The sequence below is a fragment of the Mugil cephalus genome, chromosome 8 (genome assembly GCF_022458985.1).
Source record: "Mugil cephalus isolate CIBA_MC_2020 chromosome 8, CIBA_Mcephalus_1.1, whole genome shotgun sequence".
NCBI lineage: Eukaryota > Metazoa > Chordata > Actinopteri > Mugiliformes > Mugilidae > Mugil > Mugil cephalus.
This window is the reverse complement of record NC_061777.1, coordinates 3,956,575-3,978,716: the sequence shown is the minus strand read 5'-3', so window position 1 is coordinate 3,978,716 and position 22,142 is coordinate 3,956,575. Positions and strand designations below refer to the sequence as shown.

The 22,142-nt window shown below is 43.3% G+C and overlaps 1 protein-coding gene across 2 annotated transcripts in view; it reads left to right on the top strand.

Moving 5' to 3' along the window:
* Positions 1-22,142, top strand: part of kremen1 (kringle containing transmembrane protein 1) — a 62,941-nt gene that overhangs the window by 16,149 nt on the left and 24,650 nt on the right. For both annotated transcript variants that reach the window (XM_047592429.1, XM_047592430.1), the window contains exons 2-3: positions 5,401-5,563; positions 14,042-14,133. In XM_047592429.1, the coding sequence (XP_047448385.1) occupies positions 5,401-5,563; positions 14,042-14,133 (255 nt within the window). The remainder of the gene's footprint in view (positions 1-5,400; positions 5,564-14,041; positions 14,134-22,142) is intronic.

Here is a 22,142-nt window from a genome sequence, read left to right as displayed (position 1 = left end):
TGATGGAGGCTATTTTGGGAGTGAATGAGGCCGGGGTTTATGGCCTGGTTATCTGGGGGCTCTGACTAAAGCATGAAACGAGAAGCAGGACTGTAAAACACCATTGAGAAGACGTTGTGTGCAGATTTAACTAGTGGAAGGCCTCGGCCCTCATCAATTGGGAGGCGCTCATATCCTTTTCTTTTTTCTTTCTTTCTTTTTTTTTTCTTTTCGCTTTGCACTTTCATTGACCCTCTTGCTTCAGGGAGCTTTTAAAACCCCTCTTATAGGAGAGGAGGGATCAGGGAGGTGAGGTGTGGTCCATTAACTGCGGAGGAGCCACTAACCTCTTATTTAAAACTTCATTAGGAGAGCGTCGCTGAATGTGTGACTATCTGTGAAACCTGGGTGATAAATTTCGATGCAGCCTTCCTGTGATTCTCTGAAGTCTGATGTGGTTTTGATGTGGAAATGGTTGCTGCCGGGAGGCGATGGGGAAAGGGGGGGTTGAAGGGGAACCAGATTTGTCTTACAGCCAGCTGTGTCCCCCTTCAGAAAAAGAACTCTCTAACCTGCTACATCTGGCCCGGTTTGGCCCGGCCTTGGCCTCTGTTTCTTACTACACTGACAACAGTAATGGCTACCAGTGCGCTCTGGAGGGGAAACACATTGTGTATTAATAATCTGCCATTTCTGTCATCTTTGTTTGTGGACTTTGGAAAGTATAGCTCCAGCGTGCGGCTTCCAGTTTCGGTCGTGTTACCGCCTGTACAAAGTAGTTTTTGTGCGTCGTCCTGTACGTGCATGCGTCTATCATAAACTAATTTTGTGTAATTTTATTACAGTGGAAATATTGCTCATGCTCTGAGCCTGTTTTGCTGTCCCCAGAACCCGAAGCATATAATAAAGATGGAAGGAAGCTCTTTATGTCAGCCCTCTGCGAGGAAGCAGTTGTCTGTAATTATCGCTGCTTTTCATCCCTCGTGGTAAACACAACAAATAACTGCTGTTGTGTGACCTGGCAGTGTGTTGAGCAACAGTTTGTAAGCTTGTTTGTTTGTGTTCTTGAGATCACATGACCGAAGCCCCCTCCTCTTTCTTTCTGTCTCGCCCCTCCTTTCCCGGAGCATCAAGAGCGTTTTTAAAGTCGCAATGTGGAAGTCATTAGCCGCAAATCCCAACAAATATAATAACAGGGCGATTAGCTCTCTCTCAGCAATCCTCCGCTGTTCCTCTCTTTTTTCTCCGTCTCTTTCTCATTGCTGGGGTGGTGCTGTATTCTGTGAGCGCAGGGCTTGGTCAAGGGCGAGTCCTCCTCTTCCCCTTCCCGGACTTTTTCTATTTGTGGATCTGCTTGTATTTTATAGGAGGCTTTTTTCCCCCACTTCTCTCTGTGTCTTTCATGCGGTGGAGGTTCTGTTTCCCATCAGGGCCTATGATGAAACCACAAGAAAGCCCAGGCCCATGTGACAAGAGCTCAACAGTTTCTTGGTGACAGGGAAAGGGGTGTGAGGAAGTGGGCGTGGACGTGTTTGGAAGGGGAGGGGCGACGGTCCAATCAGTGGACGAGCTGTTAATTTCCTCCAGGACAAGGATGAAATGCTCATGTCTTAGTCACGCCACTTTTTTTTTTTCCCCCTCAGCTTGATAGATGTGTGGATATCCGCAGTGGTCCATTCATCTTTACGATGGCCTCACTTATCTCTGAGACCTCGCAGATCTGCTACTTCCCATTCCCACCGCAAGCGAATGGCGTCTTGAAACCACATGGAACACCCCCCTCTATTCCCTAACGGTGGCAAAACGCTGCCATATTTACCATCTCATCCTGGAAAGCCAACTTGGCCGCAGCAGGGCGGGACGCCTGCCAGCTGCAAACCCCGTTCCAGGCGGACCATGTGCAGACAAGCCATGCCTCACATGCTGAAACTCCAGAGTAAAGTTTCCCGAAGGAGGGGAAGGGAGAGGAGACATTCACAAAGTCATCCGGCTCTTTCTTTTTTGATACAGCGCATTGAGCAGCGATGCGTGCAGCCAAGTTCCGTCATTTTAATACCTGCTCCTTTTTGGGGAGAAGTTGTTTGAAGGACGTGAGCTCATTTGGGATGCGGTCGGTTGCCCTGCCCCTGCCTGATGTTATCCTCTTTGACTGGGGCAGTAAGAGTCGTGATTGCTTTTGGGGAGCAGTGAATCATAATTGTGCCTGTGCTGGTGCCAAACTCTCCATACTTTCCTTTTTTTTTTTCTTTCTCTGTTGCCGTGGTTGCCAGGATCCATAAAAATGTAAATACAACAAAAATCCAAGCCATCTTCATAAAACATTACGCTACACAATGCGTATGCATTCTTACCCATACTGGGGGCTGCACAGTTTCAGTTTTTTTTTAAACCTGACAGGTCAACACCGACTAGTTTCTGATGACGTCACTAAAAAAAAAAAAATGTAGAAAGTAATGAAGTCTATATTCTTGACCTGACTACATGTAGAGAACAGACAGCTCATGTGCTTCACACTGTGAGTTGCAGATATGTATAGCCTGTATAAAAACAGGACGCAACGCAGCACCATCAGTAGCATTTAATAGTACTACACAGAGTGCAGCTAAAGATCTAATAACTCTATCAAATAGTTGATGTGCAGCCTCCTTCTCTCTGTTACCACAGGACGTTTGGAGAATTCGTCAACTGGCTGATGTCCAGAGGATTTGGACCGTTCCTCTGTTAGCGTTAGCGGATGTCTTTTCAGATGCATTGCAGTTTGTTGTATTTCAGGACTGACATGTCATGGTAGCATGGGCTTCATCTTTAATGAAGTATTTCCACACACTTGATGAACTGCTGCTAGTTTGCTGCAACGACCCACTCGACTCCTCACATGTCTTCTAGGAGGCTACAAGATGCTTAAAATGACATTGTAGTGGACAAACAGACGAGTCGACTACTCTGTACAACCCCCAGGGTTTCCCACGCATGGTTTATACTACAATGACCCACTAGGGTCTTTTTTTAACTCCGGTCTCTGGTCTCAAAGCAAATAAGAAATTTTTTGTTTGATGTTTTAATCGACGTTGTGCTTGCATTGTTTTTCATCTCGCTCCCTAAAGCATCTCTCTCCATTCACCCTCCCCAAAGCCGGCTCCCCCCAGACCACACTAGTCACTCACCTGCTCTTTACTTAATTTAACCTGACGGAGAAAACGACATGGACGACTCACACAGTGTGTGAAGCTATTTTTAATCGTGCATTGTGTTAACAATCAGTCATTCATTCACATCTTATTCATAGAGCACCTTTCAGAACAAGTCACTGCCATTCAATGTGCTTTGCATTTTGATTTACCAAAACAACAAGAAAAAAGGTCATGGAGACTAATGTGAGCTGTAAAAAATTATGTTAGTTGATAACAAAACAAACCCCTTATGTACAAAGTCCTGTACAGGTGATATTCGCTGCTCTCTGAAGATCTGCTTGCTGCTGTTGAAGACTGAGGACGGAGGTTGATTTAACATGCCTTGCTAGTCAATAGCCAATCATAACTGGTTGTGTGTCCTCCACCCCTCTCATCACTCCATCATTTAAAGGTGCCAAGAGCGTGACCCCTGCTGCAGCACCATTAAACTGTTTTCATAACCTCGACAGTGTCGCGTTCCGCCTCGCCTTCTCTCAGGTAGATTTACGACCCGTTGGTTGATATCCTCGCATGCCAAGGCAGTATTAATTTGCTAAGAGAGAGCGCAGCCATTTACAGACAATAGAGTGGCATCATAATTGCAGGAACCTGACACCCTGCAGCTCCTTGCTGCTGTTGAACTCCTGTCAGCCCAACGATGGATGGCGGATAAGCTTGACTGAACAACACAGCCCGAAACAACTTTAATTAAGAGCAACTTTGGCTGACACGCTGAGAACAGCCGGGGCCTCTGATTTACTCTAAAATTGAGTGTTACCAGTATTTTTGCGGTGGATGCAAGATGCTGGAATGCCTGTGTGCGTGCAAGCTCACTGCTGTAAACATCACACTGCACATTTGGGAGTATTGGCAGCTAATTACTCAAATGCATTAAACATTTATTTGTCATGTGAGCAGTATAATTCTGGATCTACTTTCATCTTCCAATAACACACCCAAGTCGCTCAGTGATCTCTTTCAAAGAAAGTAACAGTCAGAAGTTACAGACACATGATGTGAAAGAACCGCAAAGCTAAGAATGAGTTGACAACAAACTATGGAAGCTGTGTTACGAGGCTTTGAGGCGTTTATCATTTGAATATCAGCTGAAAGGAGATGAAAGACGGTCGAGGAGGAAAGAACAGAAGAGGATGATAAGAGGCGAGAGGAAGTTGGGAAACCTCGGCCTCGATGGAGAATAAGAAAGAGCCTTTGGAGCACAGCTGGCTCACCATGGGGTTTAATGACTGTCATATTGCAACGCATTAGCTCATACTCAGCCCAGACAGCTTGACTTGATAAAAGGGGCCGGTCATTGGCTAACCGCATACATAGCAACAAGACCCCATGGAGACCGGCCAAACAAGCCAGCATTGTTTTTATTCTCCTTTATTAATGTTGATGATTGACAGGCGTGACGTGAAGTTGTAATAGTTCCTTTTTACGTTGTAAAATGCGTCCGGCTCGAGAAAGTGAGAACAAATGCGCTTACGGTTTACGAAAAACTTCAACGCAGGACGCCAAAAAGCCCGTGGTTAGATGGATACCCTTCTCTGTCAGAGCACCTGCAGAATGAGTAATCACAACGGTTCACATTCTAAATTAATATTTTCCACTCTAACTGCAATCAAAATATGACTTTGGTTGTGACTCTCTTGATGGGAGCCCCTTCGAGGCTCAGTGCGATCACTGGCAATTGCTCATCATCCTTCCATCAGCTATTGTTTATTTGAAATCCCCGTGTGAGGGAAGAAAAGCCTTCCACCAGCCATTGTTTTGCCATGGGAACCAGCCTCGCTCTTTTTCTCAGTCTCTTTCTCTGACTCGGCCATATGGTTGTTATACACTTCCTGGAAATCCAAGCCATATTTGCTTTTGCTGTATATCTGTGGGACTTTTATTTTCTCCCCCACGCCCCCCTCTCCCCTTTGTGCTCGTGTGCCTGCATTAATTGAAACAGTTCTGTCATTGATCTCGTGTTGGCCAGAACTTTAAATGCATGAGTACAGTTGTTCCAAAGCCGTCGTCTACAATCTCTCCAAACACATTAAAACATTTTAATAGCGCAAGAATCCAGATTCTCAATAAAGAATCACATGTGCGGCTGCATTTTACGCGCCTGTTTAAAAGCTTTCCCCGGGCTTTTGATTTCCATCTTTATATACAGTGCATCTAATCCCTCGCTGCAAACACTGGCTTGTGATTTATGTATTATTTCTTCTTTTTCACCATTGAATCTCCCTCTTTCCAGAGTGTTACACTGCCAACGGAGAAGACTACAGGGGCTTCCAGAACCAGACCAGCCTGCATGGTGGTAAACCCTGCCTCTTCTGGAATGAGACTTTCCAGCACCCGTACAACACCCTCAAATACCCCAACGGAGAAGGAGGCCTGGGCAGCCACAACTACTGCAGGTGGGTTGAAATGACACTGAAAAATACCTTTTATCTTAAAAACGATTTACGTTGTTGCCTTTTTTGGTGTCTTTCTTTTCAGCACAGACTCTTTCTGGTTGGAATAAATCCATATTTTCCATATAAATCCATATTTTGTGTGCATGTTTGCCCTACGTGGGAACGGCGGAAACGTGGAGGCAGAGAACCCACAAGCACATGATTTAAAAGATGAACAAAGCAGGAATTGATGTGAGCAGCAACACTGAAAATGTGTACATGTCTCCACTATCTTCTGCTCTGAATGAATCTGGTCAGATCGGACACTCTTCGGCGGGCAGGACTGCTCTGCACGTGTCAGACAAGTTCTAGCCTGTTCTATTTGTTGGTACATGGAAACACAAACTATACATCTGATCAGATTATTTTAGTTATTGTCAGTGTAAACAGTTAGATTTGATCTGAGTGATGTAACACGCATCTAACAAGGATAACTGTTCATTTAGACATTTTTCTGTTTTCATTTTGAACAAGCTTTAGCTGTGGCAGCCTAGAAGAATAACAATTGCTCTGTCTTAATCTTTTCCTTCCAATGTCCTTTTGTGCTGGGGATCTAGCTGATTTAAAGCAGCGGCCCGCGGTGTAACAGTGGTAATGTACAACGATCAGCCACATCATTAAAACTGCTGTAGTAGTAGGAGTAGTAAATAAATTTGACCATCTTGGCAAAGGAAATGTCTTGTGACAATTTAATGTTCTGCTGGGAAACTTTAAGACCTGGTATTCATTGGTGTGGATGTTACGTACATAGACATGTAGCACCCACCTAGACCAGACCAGACACCCCATAGCAATGCCACTCCTTCTGACGCAGACACAAAAAACACTTTAGGAACAACTAAAAAAAACTTGAAGAACAGTACCATGTGTTGAGCTCCAAATTCACTAGACCCCAAATTGATCAAGTATCTGTACCCCTTCCCTAGCAACACTTCACACCAGCCAACAACACTAACAACATTCTGTTTCCAGTCACCTCAGGACACCTTCAGAAGGTCCATGTCCCTTCTCAGATGAGTCACAACTGTTTTGGAGGCACAAGGCCGACCTACACAATATTAAGAAGGCGGTCATATTGCTATGCCCGATCATGTTTGTTGACGGACTGTGGTTTTGAGCCTTGAATGTTCGAGGCAAAGCATTTGACTGATTGATTTAGAACTAGGTTGAACACAGCCGACCTGCTCAGACATTTCTTTCTGAATATCTTACCGTTGTGCCCAAAGAGAACGTTTAGCACTGTCATCACAAGGCCGCAAACACGTTTGAAGAGTTTGTGTATTTCTAAATCTCCATCCCTCATCCCTGGAATGTGAAAGGACACAGTGGCTTTTGGGTTTCCAGAAAGCCTTTTATACCCATCAGTCATACTCCCAAGTACAACTGTCAGCGTTGCATTCACAACTGTCATATTTGTGCATTTTCAGCGAGCCGCACTCTTTCGTGAGCCTGTTCAAATTCACCAAGACGTCCAGAACGGTGGCTTGGCCCAGATCGCCAAGCCATAAGAAACAGGACACCCCTGCGCCTTGGCCCAAAACCTCTGAAGCATTTCTCCAAGTCATGGTTGTAAACTCATGACGCAGCGATGCTTTGAAGTGGCACCGGACAGATTTGTTTTTACTTGAACTGGACGGGATTTCGGAAGATTTATGAGCAGGATACATGCGGTGGATCGAGGAAGGCTTTCCCTGCACATTAGAGCATATTATATCCAACAAGTGATTGAAAGTGGACATCTTCATTGTTTAGATGTGGCTGTTTTCTAGGCCTTTGATGCAGTTAGCAGCTTTTCCCCCTCACTGGCAGCTCATAGCTTTGCTTATTTCCAGACAGAGAGGTTTCTGCTACTTAGAACTGTCGATACAACTGTTCTCATACTTTTCCACCCATCGCCCATCAGCAGCGCTGAAGTAACCAAACTGGACACTTCATTGTGAAAAGAGGAGGGCATTCACGGCATGTCTGCACAAGGTCAAGCATTTGCACTTGCATCCACACTTGTGCGTATTATTGTGTGCACGCGTTGTGAACATGAATGTCACCCACGAAAGATGGATTAATCCCACTGTGTAGGAAGATGTGTAATGTTTGACTAGTTTGATCGCAGGAATCTGGCACAAGAGCGGGGTCTTTTTTCCAACTACGTAGGGAAGAGCCTTGTATGTTGTTGCCCAATTTGGTTTGCAAATCCCCTTATTTACATGAGGCGCATCTTGCAATTCAAATAGTTTCCCACATTTCTTTAACCCCCTTCAACCTCCAAACTTTGTCTCACGTTCCTCCCTCTCATCTGATGTTTAGATTCGTGTCTTTTTTTCTGCTGGCGATCCTTAAACAAGGCGATAGCCAGGACATTTTTGGGATGTCTGACCCTGGAGCCATTTGCGGGTTTTTAGAAATGAGAGCTGAAACCTTGGCACAGGTAGATAATGCAACGTCAGGAATCTGAGCACATATGAGATGTTGTGAAGCTGAAAAAGTGGCATTTATCTGGTGGTGACTAAGTCAAGGGGGCACCACAGTGGTGCTGAAGAAAGAGCTCTAACAGCCCCCCACATTTCATCTTTATAGCCTGCTATAAAATATCTCAGCGAAAACAGGGAGAGACTGGGCAGCAGGGAAATGCCACATTATTCCCCCTGCAAAGAAAGGAGCACAAAGCCGCAGGAAAAGGACAAGAGCTCTCGTGTTTAAGCGGAGCCTTAGCGAAGATAATTTGAATGCAGTGAATATCGCATTACTAGAAAATGTTCCTATCACGAGATCGAGGTAACCGATCTACTTCTAGGACTCAGATGGTGCTTTGCAATCATTCTGCACGTTAACAAGACACTCTTATTAGTCCTTAAGTACTTGTTTGACCTTTCCGGAACGCTTTACTGCATTCATAAGAAGAACGTGACAAAAAAGTTTATTGTTCCTTCCAACAGACTGCATGGTCCCCCGGGCTGATATTGGACGTTTCCCCTGGTGCATTAGTATGAGGCTGCTAAGTGTGTGATGGTTCAGTGAGTGGCTGAATAGCTTTGATGGCTATTTATATGCAGGTGTGTGTATGTGTACAGTAGTATTTATGAGTGTTCCCAATGGCTTCTAATGCTTCCCCTTTCCATAGATGAGATAATGGAAATGCCAGAGTGAATAGTGTCCCTCAAGTCGATTGCAATTGAATCGCCCCTTGATGTCAGGTGCAAATCCGAGGTCAGGCGAACCAAAGCCAAATCGTCCACTAGTTGTGTGATTGTATTATGATCCCAGGGTGGTGCTTGAGTTAAATTGAAGTAGTTAATGGAAGTGTACCGTGGGGAGATGTACAGTAGTGTGCGGATGCGAATATGTACCCTGAATCTGGCAAGATTGTTCATTTGGAGAAAAGGTTCAGAAATCAGTTGTTTTCACAGCCTTTCGCTCCAGCGGCAGAATTACTTTTAATCCTTTGTTTGGTTTCATTCTAAAACATTTGGAATAATGGTTTATTGTTATTGTGCTTGGAGAGGTTCATGTGAAATTCTGCCAACTGGATGATTAAACTGATTATATAGTATTGTTTGTCGTCTTATGTCAAGCCAAACTATAATTTTTAATAGTACGGTTACAGTAATTGTTATTAAAAATAAATCTATTCACATTCCCTCTCTTGCAAGGCTCTTTGATGGGGCAAATTTAGCAGAAGTGAAGAAGAAGCTTCTGGGACTACATCAATATTCTTATTCAGTTTATCTAGATAATTGTTTAATAGGTGGTAGGGTTTCTGTGTAAGATTTTAGGTAATGTATTTATATGGTAGAGGCCAAATGTGTTTCCCTTTCTGGGTGGAGTCTGCATGTTCTGTGTGGGTTCTCTCCAGGTTCTCCGGCTTCCTCCCACCGTCCAAAGACATAGTGGTTAGGTTCATTGATGATTCTAAATTTGCCGTAGGTGTGAGTAATAATTGAACTGTTTACAAAGGTCTGTCAAAAATTAATTGAAGCCGGGATAGAGCAAAGCATGGAACATGAACAGGCTGAACAACACATAGCAAAAGTGGATATGACCCCACAAACTTTCAGAAAATTAATGTATGAGTTACCAAAAATAGTTCCTCACCCTATAAATGGTTTTACAGAGCTGTTCCAGTAACTAAAGTCAACTAGTGACTTCAACAGCTGTTGGTGTGTGGAGAGCTTTGCCAAATCTAGCTCCATCCTTGTCCACGTTCTCTGGTGTACACTTCTGATACTCCCCTCAGAAGGAAGAATAGTCAACGCTTGATCTGATCATCTCTTTCTGGTTGAAATTAATCTATGCTTTTTTTTTAAAGTCAGACTAGCATTGGCCTGGCATTGTCACTTCTTATCAGAATATGAGTTTTCTGGATTTTATAAAGGGGCATGTTTCAAATGAGATACAACTTCACGCAATTGCCTAGTCCTACAACCAATCAGAGCCATTTTGTTGTAAACAGATTCAACTCCAAGGCACTCAGATGACGTGCATCGTTATGTCGCTGTTACTCTTCTGTTTGATTAGCTCTTAGCCAGGATATTATCAGTTCCCAACGGAGCGATTCCAGACCAACTTTCTGCTACAAACATTTGTGCGCATGTTAGACTTTCAGGCTCGACCGTCATTTCAGATTTTGGTTCTTATCATTCTGCCTTTTCACCATTTATCCAAAATTCTCACTAGTCACGAGTTGCTGGCTGACATTTTTGCTAGTACAATCAAGTGGGTGTCATGTAATGTCCCCCCTGGGTAATGTAGTTTAAATGCCATTATGAATAGAGGATAATGACTGCTTGTGAGAAGTCCCGGTTTGACGGGAAAAGTTGCGACTGTGCTTTGTTGTTGCAGTTGCACTGAACAAAAAGCACGGCCCCTTCATTGCTCAATGAATCCAAATACTGATCCAGAATCCAAAAGCAGAATGACTGAAGCTACATAAAGTAATGTCTCAAACCATAATAGTTAGCTATGGCCTGCCAACACCAGTTCTCATCACAGCTTTTGAGTCGTTGCACCTTGAAAGAAGTTCTACTATTTTCTAAAAAAAGCAGATTTTCTGATGTAAATCTCTGGATGTTTTATGATTATTTTTACCAATCCCAGTTGTAGACGTAGTCCACCTCGTGTTTGGGACAAATGGCAGTTTATTTTATATAAAAATGAAATGAAATTCCACTAAACTTGTTTCATGGTGGAGGGAGAAATCTCAGAAACAGATATCTTTAAATACAAATAAACCAAGAAGTTCCTCTAATTTAGCTGAATTGATTCTTTCAAAATCATAAATCAAGGAACGTGGCGTCTCGTTTACCAGCAACACGTGATGCAAGAGCATCATAACCATCATTTAGCACGAATAGACTGTCAGACAACAATAGACAGTAGACTATACATATCAGCCCACAACCCGAGAAGCCCTCTCCTTCAATGCATGCATTCATACGGCGCAGCAGCAGGCAGCAGTTTGCATGCTAAATCATCCAAGTCAATTAAAGAGTCTTCTCTCAGGCAGTAAATTGCCAGACTCTGATCTGCTGTTGACCTCGAATCCCAATCCAGACAAGCCTCTCACCACCACTTTGCAATCAGCTCTTCTCCTCTCTTCAATTCTGCAAAGTGAGGCAAGTTCAGCTTTAATCTTTTTTTTTTATGTCTACTAGTTAAACTAAGTGAAATTTCATCTAGATTCTTGATTTAAGCTCATCTGATTGCATGTTATTCCCAGAATTTCAGAATCTGCGCATACAGTTAGACTTGCTATACGCTGCCAGACATTGGAAATAGGATCAGAAATTTCCCGATTATCGTAAAGGAAATCTTTTGAATCTTTTGAGCAGCAGCCACCTAAACACAGCTGTGTTCAGATGTGAGCTTCTCTTGCCTTCAAATGCAGGACCGCGGTGCCTTTGAGGCAAAATGCACTGTGGCTATAATTGGCTCTGCACCGGAGTGTGTGGCTCACTCCGAGCGAAATGAGTCAATCAGCATAATTGTGCCAATTAAGTGTCCAAACGTCTTCTGTGATCTACCTCTGGGTGTGGGAGTGTTTCAACAAGCTCTTCTGCTCCGAGCCAAGCGGGCCCTTTCTGACGCACATAGAAGTGAATGCAAGGCCTCCAAACACACACACACACACACACACACACACACACATATATACAAACATAAAGATTGGCAGTGACTTCTATCGCCACAAGCACCAAAAAGCTGGTCTGTCCTTCACAGTTAAACGAAATGATTCCCATCAGTTGGGGTCTGCTCTTATCTGCTCTGTGGCACCTCAGCTAATCCGAGTCTGTCTACTTTCCACCTTCTGTTCCACCCTCCTCCCCCTCACACACACACACACAGATGCACATTAGCACCTAGGGGCAGGTTTGATTGCGTTTCTCTGTCATGTTGGCTCGCCTGTTCACTTTAGCCCTGTGGATGAGGTTCCCATGCTTCTCCTAAAAGGGTGTGTGCAGGTGTGTGTGTGTGTGTGTGTGTGTGAAAGTAAGATGAAACGCTGAAGTTCAGACGGGAGGAGGATGTTGTTGGGTCAGACATGGGATGGGTGGTCTGCTGCGGATGTTTTTTTTTTAATGGTTGTAATTCATGTCTTCCTCCTTAAGGGAGTGATTAAGAAAGGGTAGTAAATTACATAAGTGGCTGTAGCATCTTGTATGGGTCCTTGGGGGTCTTATTTCAAATAGGTCTATTATGTGTGCACAGGCTTGAAAGAGAAGAAGAAGAATGAGAATCGGTACACAATCCAGTGTTGTGATGGCTGAACCTCGCTTTTTTTTTCTTTTGCTGTTTACATGCATTTCAGCTGTAGCCCCGGGCTAAACAAACAGGTGTCTGCTTCCAGTCTGTGTGCAGCAACAAACTGAGCTAATGATCCAAATTTACGAGGAAACTAGGGGAGACATGTTCAGGTTGAGAGAGGTTGTTGCTCATTTTTAATTGACACTAAGTGATATTCGCAGTAAAAGCCTTCAAACTCGAGTTAGCCCGATGCAGCCACATCTTTGTCAATACCTCATTCTGAGTGTGAAAAGAGAGGAGGAAACTCAGGATAGTGTTTTTTGATAGGAGAAGAAAAGAAATGGAAACGCCCTTCACAACTTTGCACACAAAAGGTGAAATGGGATAGGGGAGCGCCGCAGGGCTTTTTCAAGATGCTACAATGAGGTGTGTCAAAAGAGAAGAGAAAAGGTCTCTGGCAATCACAGGGAAAAAATAGCGATGTCATCTTAGACGGCTCCTTTAGTGTTTTTTTTTTTACAGTCCACAGTAAGCCTGAAATAGAGCTTAAAGAGCTGAAGCAGCACCAGGATGAGCTTCCACTAGCTGCGCTGGTTTATCAGCAGTTCAGAAGTTGCCATGAGGGGCATGATTTACAAAGAAGGATGATTACCCCGGAGATATGGAGCCTGCACAAAGCTTTTAGGTATTTCCATCTTCAGTTCCATTTCTCATCGCTTTTGTCAGTGAAACTGAAAAGGAAAAGCACCGAGGGGCCTGTCAGACTTATTATGATGGGCTAAAAGTGCCTTGATGAGCTTCAAAAGAGTCCGCAGCCTCAGACAAAAGCTTGGCCCCATCACCCATCCCCTTTTTTCTGGTCTGTGTCTGGGCCAGAACAAAGAGCCCATCCCCATGCACCCACCGCCCCTCCCATCCCCAACAACTTCCAACCAGACCAATTGATCGTGCCTTTGACTGACACGCATGGCCAAGCCTCCAGTTTGCAGAGGAAGGGGCTAAGCCAGCGAGCGCCGAGAGCTGTTAGAAGGCAGGACACAGCCGGGACAATCTCCCTCTGGAACATTGCTGAGTATTCAGCTCTCTGTTGAGGGGTTTCCGGTTGATAGTCTTGTGTTTTTGACCTGATAACCCTGCCATCGTGATTACCCACCCTTCATGACCTCATGACATCATTACCTACAGTTATTTTTGAAGAAATATAGATGGTGTCTTGTATATCAAATATACACAACATAAAAACCACCTTCCTAATATTGTGTAGGTGTCAATTGTGCCTCCAAAACAGTTCTGACTCAACAGGAGGAGGTTGAGGGGAGCGGCCTGTGTGGATCATCCCACAGATACTTTAATCAGTTTGGGATCTAGTGAAGTTGGAGGCCAGGTCAACACCTTGTGCTGTTTTTCATGTTCTGTTTTAGTTGTTCCTGTGTTTGTGCCTGTGTCAGGCTTCACTGTGCTGGTCATTGCCTGTTGCTAGGTGGGTGCTACATGTCTGAGTAACATCCACATGATGTGATTGAATGCCGGGTCCAAAGGTTTCCCAGCAGAACGCTGAACTGCCACAAGATGGTGGAAGTCTGTGGTCATAATGTTGTGGCTGGTCGGCTTACTACGACGTATCCAGACGTAAGACGAACTTTAAATCGTTCCATTGTTCCACTAACCTCTCCTCCAACCTTTATCCCTCTGCATCTGCAGAAACCCTGATGGCGACGTGCAGCCTTGGTGCTACATTGCAGATCATGAAGATGGGATCTACTGGAGATACTGTGACATCCCTACGTGCCAGAGTAAGCCACTGCCACTTCTTTATCTGTGTCTGTCCCTGCTCTTCCCCTCCATGGCCCCAGGGCTGTTATCATGCAGCCCACGGACCAGCCGGTTTCATTGCTGTGCTCATACTCTCGCCTGCTTTGAGGAGCTTTTATGGAACTGTATGGCTTGTACACAGCTATTATCATCTAAAAAATGTCTCTAATTGCCTCCCATCACCCCTCCTCCTGCCGTGCCTGGGCCTGCCTTTACTTTAATGCAAGCTGTCAGTCACTGCCTGTGTGTGTGCGTGTGTGTGTGTGTGTGTGTGTGTGTGTGTGTGTGTGTGTGTGTGTGTGTGTGTGTTGTATGTGTTCCTTAGATTCCCCTTTGGCTTTGTAGCTTGTTTTGACACGCTTTTTGATGTGAGTGACTATGTGCATCTACTCGTTTGTGGATGTATATGTTCTTCGTATGGGAACGTTCCCGTTTAGTCGTTCGCGGGTGAATCCGTGTGCGACCAGAGGTTGTCCTCCTGTGGGAAAAGCAGCCAGCCTTCAATCGAATTACTTTCCCTCCATGTTTCTAATCAGTTTTGATGGAAACACACGTCATGAAGCTACACAGATTTATTATTTTTTTTTTTATGCTTAAGTTCAGAATTCCTGCAGAGGTGGTTCAGATACGGAGATTTGCTGCAAGCTTGTAGCTGTCACAGATGATGAATTTAAAATATTTCATCTATTCTTCACTCACATGTTTACTTAAAAATGCAAGACAAGTTAGGTCTGGAGGGCTTTTTATCAACTAAAAGAAGTTGATAACTAAATGTGCAAGATAAAGGGCACAACTTTATCCGAGCAGAACTATTTTATTTACCTAAAATAAATATTTCGCTTGGCACTTCAATAATAAGTGACATTCTCTTTTCTCAGTAGTCATCCTCTCGGTTGCAGATCCCTGTCTTTATCTGCATTCAGTTCGGTTTCTTTTATCGCTGCCTTATATGCATGCAGCATTCAGTCAGCCTGGATTCAAAGGTTCTGGAAGGCTGCAGGTCTTTTTATTTTTCTGTGTGTAGTTATCGTGCTCTCCCTGTCCTTTACGTGAGCCCTCTCTGGGAGCTTTGGCTTCCTCCTACGAGGCTTCTTGCAGGACAGGTTGATTGGCGACTCTAGATTGCGTGTAAATGTGAATCTGCTTGTGAACGTCTGTCTGCCTCCGTGTGTCAGCTCTGTGACTGAACCCTGCCTCTCAGTCAGCATCACCTGAGACTGTCCTCAGTCTTCCCGCGTCCGTCAGAAAGGATAGAGGATGGAATTTAGCTCTAATGCTCCTCTTGAAATCACAGCAGATTAAAGCTTGAGACCAGCAGTGAGCGGAGGGAGAAGGAGAAAAACACGTGTTTGAACTTGAGGTCGACTGGTAAAAAGACAGTAAAGGGGAGAAGATGGAACTTTTCATTATTGTAGGTACCACCAGGCCTCGAGAACCTCCCAGCCCCTCGAGCTACCCCACCATTATCCCATCTGAGTAACATGCTTGACTGAAGCCTGCTGTTTGAATGGCTCCGGACCCATTAACCCATCTAATAATGCCTGTCGGCCGCATTGCATGTGTGTATTCATGTATCTATCTGTGGCCTTTACTATATTTTTTACATGTATAGGAGTTTTTTGTGTATCCCATTAAGAGTTTTGACTGACCTATTTCGGACAACTGTGTATTTAGCTCAGTGTGCCTCGGCAGATATCCCAAACCTTTGTGGATTAGGAGGAAAGAGAAGCTCACACTGCCTCTGTTCAGGGCTGCTCCCTTATCTTTGGTGAAATCAGGCCAGCTTTTGTTCCAGATGGGTTTGCCATGTGCTGGTTTAGCCTTGTTTTTGTGAAGGATCCAGTACTGTCCAGCGTGTAACCCATCCTCGCAACATGTGTTCCATTTCTAACGACTGAGAACTTTGCCCATATCAAGTGCGGCCCCGCACGATTGTTGCTCCTTTTACCGTTTGGGTGGTGCAAGTTAGACAGCGTCCTGTAACGTAAGAAAAGGGGACGAGGTTTGCGCCGTGAGCCAGGAATACAGTGTCAGGAAAACACGCTTGTTCAGTGGAGACGGCTTCTCCCTGCAGGGATACTGGGGTTCTTTCAGAAACTAACGCTCTATCTCATCTATTGTGAAACCACCATCGCCACGTGGTGCCGCACCTTCTGGCGCTGCCTGTTCTCAATCTGCTGCAGTTTTGAAAGCTTCAGCTGCCAAGTGGGAGAACGCTGGTGCTCTCTCATTGTCAGGCTCAGTTTGCGGCTGGTGACAATAGCCTCAAAAACACTGTAGTGTGCCAAAGGAAGGGCAAAAGTGGTCTTTGTTTTCATTTTGTCTGCCTTCTTGTTTTGTCTGCTCATCCGTTTTGTCTACTTTTTTTTTTGTTTCTTGTTGTTTTTGCTCACATTTGATGTGTAGTTGCCGCTCATTGAGGCACCTGCTGCAGCCTGCCAATGCCTCATCTGTTACCCAGCTGTGTTCCCTGTCATCTAGGGTCGTGCCACCCTGGCGACACACCCTGGTAGACCGCACACTGCCGGGCAGGTCACATAGGGCCAGGAACGGATAGTCGCAGACAGCGTGGATTACAGCGTAGGTCGCTACGTTTGTTGATCCTAGTAATCCCTCATGGCAGCAGTCATCATGTGGTGCATTTGTCTAAACATTTCAAAAAAAGGCAAATGTCAGTGCAAATGATCCGCTGGAACTAAGTGACATTTGAGCAGCGTTGAAGCCCTTCTCGTTCCCAGACGACGAAACGCTCAGCTAAGCGTGTTCCTTTCACGTCATTGTTTAATGAAGTCCAGCTTTGTTTCACATAACATTTCTGAAATCGAATTTCACAAATTGTATTTTAATTAATGTGACGCAGCCATTGTGAAATTGACTTTTCTCCGTGGTGTAGGCCAGTTTCGTTTTAGTCACGCCTTGGTCTGGAGGGTAGAAAGTCTATTTGTAATGAGGTGGAAGGATTTAACCAGGAATCCTCTGGTCAAACCAGTTGGTTTCTTCAAACAAGAATAAGTTAATTAAGTCTGACAATTCCCAAAAGGTCTTAGAAGTCGTTACTTGTGTGTCATCATACGGTGGTTTAGAAGGGGGTGTTGATCAAAAAGTTGCTTAGTTTGAAAGAAGTACACCAACCAGGCTGGTACTGGTAAGAATTCCAGTCTCCAGCAATCACAAAACTGTGATCATTTGGAAACTGTAGCCATCATAAAGCCTGGAAAGTCCAACAGGGTGAAAAGGTACAAGTACTGTTGTGGACAGATGGACTCAGGACAGAGCCAACGTTTGCAGATTTTTCTTAAAGAATGTTGAGAAGGACTAAACAATCGAATGATAGATATGTGCAACTAGCTCTTAAATGCGGCATTTGGGGACTAAACTGATCAGGTATATTATTATGACCACCAATACTGTGTAGGTCTCCCTTGTGCCTCCAAAACAGTTGTGAGTCATCGGAGTATGAACATGGACCTTCTGACGGTGTCTTCTGGGGTTCCTTGAGGTGATGGGGCCTTGATACTTGATCACTTCTAGTGAATTTGGAGGCCAGGTCAACACTTTGTGCTGTTTTTCATGTATTTTTGAGTTATTCCTAAGGTGGTTTTGTGTGTGTGTATGTGTGTTTCAGGCTGCATCCTGCTAGGGATGAATGCTCCCATCAAGGAGTGTCGTTGCTATGGGGTGGGGGGGTGTCTGGTCTGGTCTAGGTGGGTGCTACCTGTCTAAGTAACATCCACACAAATGAATGCCAGGTCCAAAAGTTTCCCAGCAGAACGCTGAATTCTCACAATATGGTTTTTCACGTCAAGGTGCTCACGCGTGCCTTAAGTTGCACATGCACAGAAATAAAGTTTTCTGATTTGAAATCTGAATAAAGTATTTCTTTTTGAGGTACTAAAGAGCTCTGCTGTATCTCTGTGAGCTGTGAGCTATTCTGTGATCGTTGACAATGCTATGGTTCCTTCCCCGGAGCGTTCCATACAAGAAAGACATTTTGTTTTGGTGTGGCTACTTTAAGCTGACATGCATTTGCTTGATATGCCCTGCCTGAATTTGACTGACAGAGTGAAACTGTCAGGGAGAAGTCCTCGAGCGTCTGCCAAGACTGCGTCGCTTTGATCTGTGCATTGGAAGCTCATCTCTCAACAGCATGCAACCAAGACAAACTTGTTATGCCACTGTGCTCAACTGCAGCACGGGGACATGCAGCAGCAATGTCAGTACACAGTACAGGACGGTGAATCAGCAGTGGAGGGAATAGGCAGCATGTCAAATTTAACAGAGGGTTGTGTAGTCTCATTTTATGTTGTAGGAATTAAGACTTTTTTTTTTTCACACCAGGTCCAGTGAACTTTTACCTGCTCAGTTAAGATTTAGGAAGTTACTTTCATCAGTAGTAATATTTAAATAAACATTTACCTTTAATGATTACATGCAATTTTTTTTAATGGAGTGTCAGAACAATGTTTACTTTCTCTTTTATTGCAGACATTGTCATTTTGTCTGACAAAACCTGCTGCGCCGGGTAACGAGTCTCATTATCTGTATTGTCACAAGCGTTATGACGCTTCTTTGTCATCGTTGCCGTCAATGTGTTTACATCTGAACATTCAGCCAACTCGATGCATGAATAATTTGAATAGGCTTTCATCTGTTCAAACAATTGAGTGGGTGTCTGATTAACCCCATCTGTCATCGTGGAACAATAGTCTCAACACCAGCGGCACCACCTCCACCTGGCACGCTAGCCAACCACACCTTGAAGGCATTAAAACAAAGTAGTTGTGTGCGTTTTTTTTTTTTTTATTTTTTTATTGCTGAATGTTGAGGAAAATATGCTGTTAAGAGATACGCCTTCATTAAGGCTGATTTATGAAGCCGCTAAATGGCCCTTTGAAGTCCAACCTCAGTCGACGTAGCCGTAGTCAGGAATGAGAATGACCAGATACCTGCAGTGTGTACACTAGTTACCTCAGTTGGTGTAAATGTCCATCTGGGTTCAGGGGCTGTTACATTTTAAAAGTAAGCATTAATTTGTAGATTTTTGCTGAAGATTATGATGAAACCATATATTTCCTGAATTTTGAAGCCCATCATGGGTGGCAAGAGTTGTCGCCACCTTGCCAGTGATTGCCTCTTCCTAGTTTATGGCTAATTAAAAATTGTTTCAAAAGGTTGGAGCGTGAGTGGACATGAGATTGGTGGGTGAAGCCAGGGCAGACGGCTTGCTACCTACCTAAGAAAGCATCCATCTAAATGTCTCTCCAAGGAGCCATGTCCTTAGTTATGCATAACGTTAAGCCTTAATATAATTTAACCAACTAAGTATCATTTAAAAAACTGTAAACATGTTTATTTCTGCAGCAAAGTACGACATCTTTTACATGAATTGGCTCACTTTCAGAGCCAGCCTCAAGTGGTCGTTTGAAGAACTGCAGTTTTTGACACCTGAGCTTTAGCCTTAACCTCTCCTGACCGGCTGGTTTACCCTAATGCAGAGAATTGTCAGCATGTACTGGATTGTCAGTAGATGCAAGCCGTGCATGGTTGCTAGAGGACTAAATTACAAATTAATTCAGCACAAGGTAATAAGAAGAAGTCTCTCAGGCTGCACAGTAGGACTGAGAGGGGCCAAAATAAACATGTCGTTGTGCCAAGCTTATGCCGAAAGTCATTTCATTTGATGTCACTTATTCTTAGGCTACAGTGGTTTATTCATTATGCAACATGTTGCTCATTTCCTTTTATTGACTCAATCGATTTCGCTTCCGTATTAAAACCATTAGCAAGAAAAAAATCAGGCGCAAGATTCTTGGGGTCGGTCCACCTGTCTGTCACCAACCGAGACCACAAATAAGTACTTCATTTAAGAATGTTTGAAGATTTTAATGAGACCAAAAACAAAAAGTCATATGAAACAAGTGCTAATCATAATAAGCAAGAGGTCGAGACAAGTCGGACATGTGGTTTGGAAACCAAGCCCAGACTGAAGCGCCGCAGCCCTGCCTCGTGGCTGTTGTGGTTGCCTGAAACAGGGATGCTTTCAGGTTCTGTTACTGAAGTATTTATCTCTCGCTCTCTGTCATTGTTTTCAAAGGCCAAATATTTCCCCTAGGTGGTCTTATACAAGCTTTCACCACAACCAACCCTCCCAAACCAGCATACTGAGGCAGGTCCAGGCATCACTGTGTGCAGCTGGAAGAAGGATTTTTGTTAGACTCTCTTCTTTTGACTGTGCAAAATCCGGTCAGATATTTAAACTTTTTTTTTTTTTTTTTGTGAGCTAATTGTGGCTAACGTTGTCAGAGGTGCAGCACTGGTGAGTTCGGTCATGTGCCGATGGGGAGAACTTGCTGGTTGTGCATGTTTGTTTCCAAGATACTAAAAATGTAAATGAAGAAAAAAAAGAAGAAGAAGTGGAGCTTCTGACTTGTTAAAACACAAATACAGATTTATAACAGATTTTCAGCCAGACCTTATGAGTCTGACAGGATCATCATCAACCCTTCAAAGAATTACAGGCATAAATGGAGGCTTTTCAGTCTGTCTGTTTTGTGCACCCACATGCCACCAGACTATTTCTCCTCAATGTGCCAGGTTTCTGAATTAAAAAATAATCTATCAAGATCACGGTCTGCCAGCAAACGATGTACAGAGTTATGCAGCTATGGTGTGAGAAGATTTAGAGGTTTCATTTAAACTCTCCTTTGTTAGTTTTATTTATTTTATTCTTTTTCCATAAATTAAAAGTGGTTATGGTTTTTGCTGTGATATTTAGCAAGCATGTGTATTTTCTAACTAATTTTGATATTTCACAACACAAATCCCATAATACTCTATTTTTACACTGTGTACCTATGTCCAATGTCCTCTTCAAAAATGCCATACAAATAGCATGCATTCATGTTGTTTTCCGTTTTTTATTACATAACTCTTTTAACCAACTTCAATCCTAATCATATATACAAAATGTTTGAGTAGTTTCATAATTTTAACCCTTTATATGTGATGGTTTCACAAATATTTCTTAAAAAAACAACATTTTTTTTTACAATTCCGGATGTAAATTTGGATGCAGTGTTTTCTTCCTGAAGGGATTATAGCAGTTTTGGATATGTCAGTGTTTAGTAACGAATGATTTTGATGTATCACCACTTTGCATTCTCATTATGAAAAATACTAATAAAATAAAATTGTGAGACGCCGTCACACACACACTGGCATATAAAGGGCTAACATTATGAAATTAAGCAAACATTTAGTATTTATGATTAGGACTGAAGCTGATCACCCCATAGTTATGTAAAAAGAAGTAGGATACTTTTGTCCTTTTAATAGTAATAAGTAACTATTTTAAGACAGGATTTGAGGTTTATCCTCCTGAGACCTGAGCTTTTGTTTGCTATGCATTTTTAATTTTAATGTAATTGGGATTAGTAGGATCCAAGAAGTTTAAAAAACTAAGCCTCATCTTTGGACAGGAAGTAGTTTTTGAGAACAAAATAATTATTTCACTTTATAATACAATAAAGTTACCAATGTGTAACAAATGATAAAGTCCTGAACACGACTGAGTACTTGATAATTAGCAACGTTGACGCTTGTTTCTATTGGTAGAATTTGTTAATTTGCCCTTCGTATCAAACTAGAAAACTAAATAAGCATAAATTAACAAGCTACAACTGTAAGATTTTGTACCTTTTACCACAAACCGGAAACTTAATGTGAATTAACTTTTCGGGTGAGGGTGCAGGGTTATACTTATACTTGTGCACTCATACAATAAAAGATTTTGTCGTTATTTATGTAAACCTTTTTCCCCTAACTTCAGGTTCTTAAACTGGAGAAGCTAAAGAGATGTTTTCATAGGAATAACTGCAGCATCACAGCCCCAAATCTGGAGCCAGGGTTGTGTTTCACGTCAGGGCAATCAATCAGAAAACAAAAGACGAGGCTGTTTTTTTCTGTTGTTTTTTTTTGTTTGTCAGTATTT